This window comes from Trachymyrmex septentrionalis, unplaced genomic scaffold (assembly GCF_001594115.1).
Source record: "Trachymyrmex septentrionalis isolate Tsep2-gDNA-1 unplaced genomic scaffold, Tsep1.0 scaffold330, whole genome shotgun sequence".
Lineage (NCBI taxonomy): Eukaryota > Metazoa > Arthropoda > Insecta > Hymenoptera > Formicidae > Trachymyrmex > Trachymyrmex septentrionalis.
Window position 1 is genome coordinate 269655 of NW_017305495.1, and position 1255 is coordinate 270909.

Sequence of the window (1255 nt, forward strand, 5' to 3'; positions counted from 1 at the left end):
GCGGGATTTGGTCGAATTCTGCGAATAATCAACAATAGATTGATATACATTAATTAATAAAATTTGAATCATTATAGTGAAATAGAAAGGAAACAGACGTATCTTCATAAATTGTTAATAACATGCAGTTCTATTCTGAAGGCGGGTTAGAGCTGTTATCGAGATTTAGCAAGAAATCACGTTCGATTAACCTCGACGACGTTCTTTTCTCAACTGATATCGACAACAAGAGCATCATAGAGATCATCGGGGCTCCATCCACTGGAAAGACTGTATTATTGTGCCAATTCATAGCAAAATGTATACTACCCGCGCAATATGAGGAGATTAAGATCGACGGATGCGATGCATGTGCGATATTGATCAACACACTTGGCCATGTACAGATGAGTAAGATAGCTGAATTAATGACGTCCATGGTACGCGACGCATATCAGGTAGCTAATGTACAACCGTCAGCCGAAACAGTAGACTATATAATAAACCAATCTCTGGAAAACTTAACAGTGATCAGCTGTTGTAACAACGATCAACTTCAGCTGATTCTGCACACACTCGAAGACGAGTTTCTCAGCAACGAAAGAATCACTTTGTTAGCTATAGATAATATACTGGCATACTATTGGCAGGCGAGGAAAGAGAATATATTTACTATGAATTATTATGCTACAGGCTTACTTAAAATCATTCGGTCTCAAACTTCTCAGTTTCACACAGTGACAGTTTACACTAGATGGGATGGACCAGTGCCCAATGAATCATATGCGAAATGTACAGGTACATTAGAGAGGACAGGTGTAAATTATAGGCTTCAGCTTAGTAAAAGTACTAGAATTCGTGAGTTTATGTGTCATGTACAATTTACTAATAATGTAAAACAGATTTATTATACAATCTCTGATTCTGGTATAAAATGGACGAGATAATAAATATAAATTGAAAGTAAATAAGTTTCAATAATTAATTGATGAAAGAAGAACCTTGTCCACTATATCTAATGGATTTAACAGTCTCGAACCTGCTATTGTTATTTGACAATTTGAATTAAATAATGATATAATTTCTTTAGTTTCTCTTATTTCTTCTGGTGTTATACCTCCAATGACATAAATAATAATCCAATTGTTATCACATGGATGATGTTTTATTCTTCCTTTAGAAAATAAGCTGTCAAAGATATTTAAAAACTAGATTTTCTTCAGACTTTCTTTAGAAAAACTGAGACAACATCCATTTAATATTATATATATATATA

The 1255-nt window shown here is 33.8% G+C and overlaps 2 protein-coding genes across 3 annotated transcripts in view; one reads left to right on the forward strand and one right to left on the reverse strand.

The window, feature by feature from the left end:
- On the forward strand, positions 1-941 carry LOC108750163 (DNA repair protein XRCC2-like). Of its 2 annotated transcripts, XM_018489441.1 has the most exons (2): positions 1-592; positions 673-753. In XM_018489441.1, exons 1-2 carry the CDS (start codon positions 123-125, stop codon positions 680-682), a joined length of 480 nt encoding a protein of 159 aa, XP_018344943.1. In that variant the 5' UTR covers positions 1-122; the 3' UTR covers positions 683-753. The 2 variants fall into 2 exon arrangements, with proteins under 2 accessions (XP_018344943.1, XP_018344942.1); XM_018489440.1 differs by having other exon boundaries at positions 1-941.
- The window catches only part of LOC108750164 (sec1 family domain-containing protein 2-like), a 3681-nt gene continuing 3357 nt past the window's right edge, over positions 932-1255 (reverse strand). Inside the window, 1 exon segment of the mRNA XM_018489442.1 lies at positions 932-1218. Coding sequence (XP_018344944.1) covers positions 954-1218 — 265 coding nt within the window. The 3' untranslated portion in view covers positions 932-953.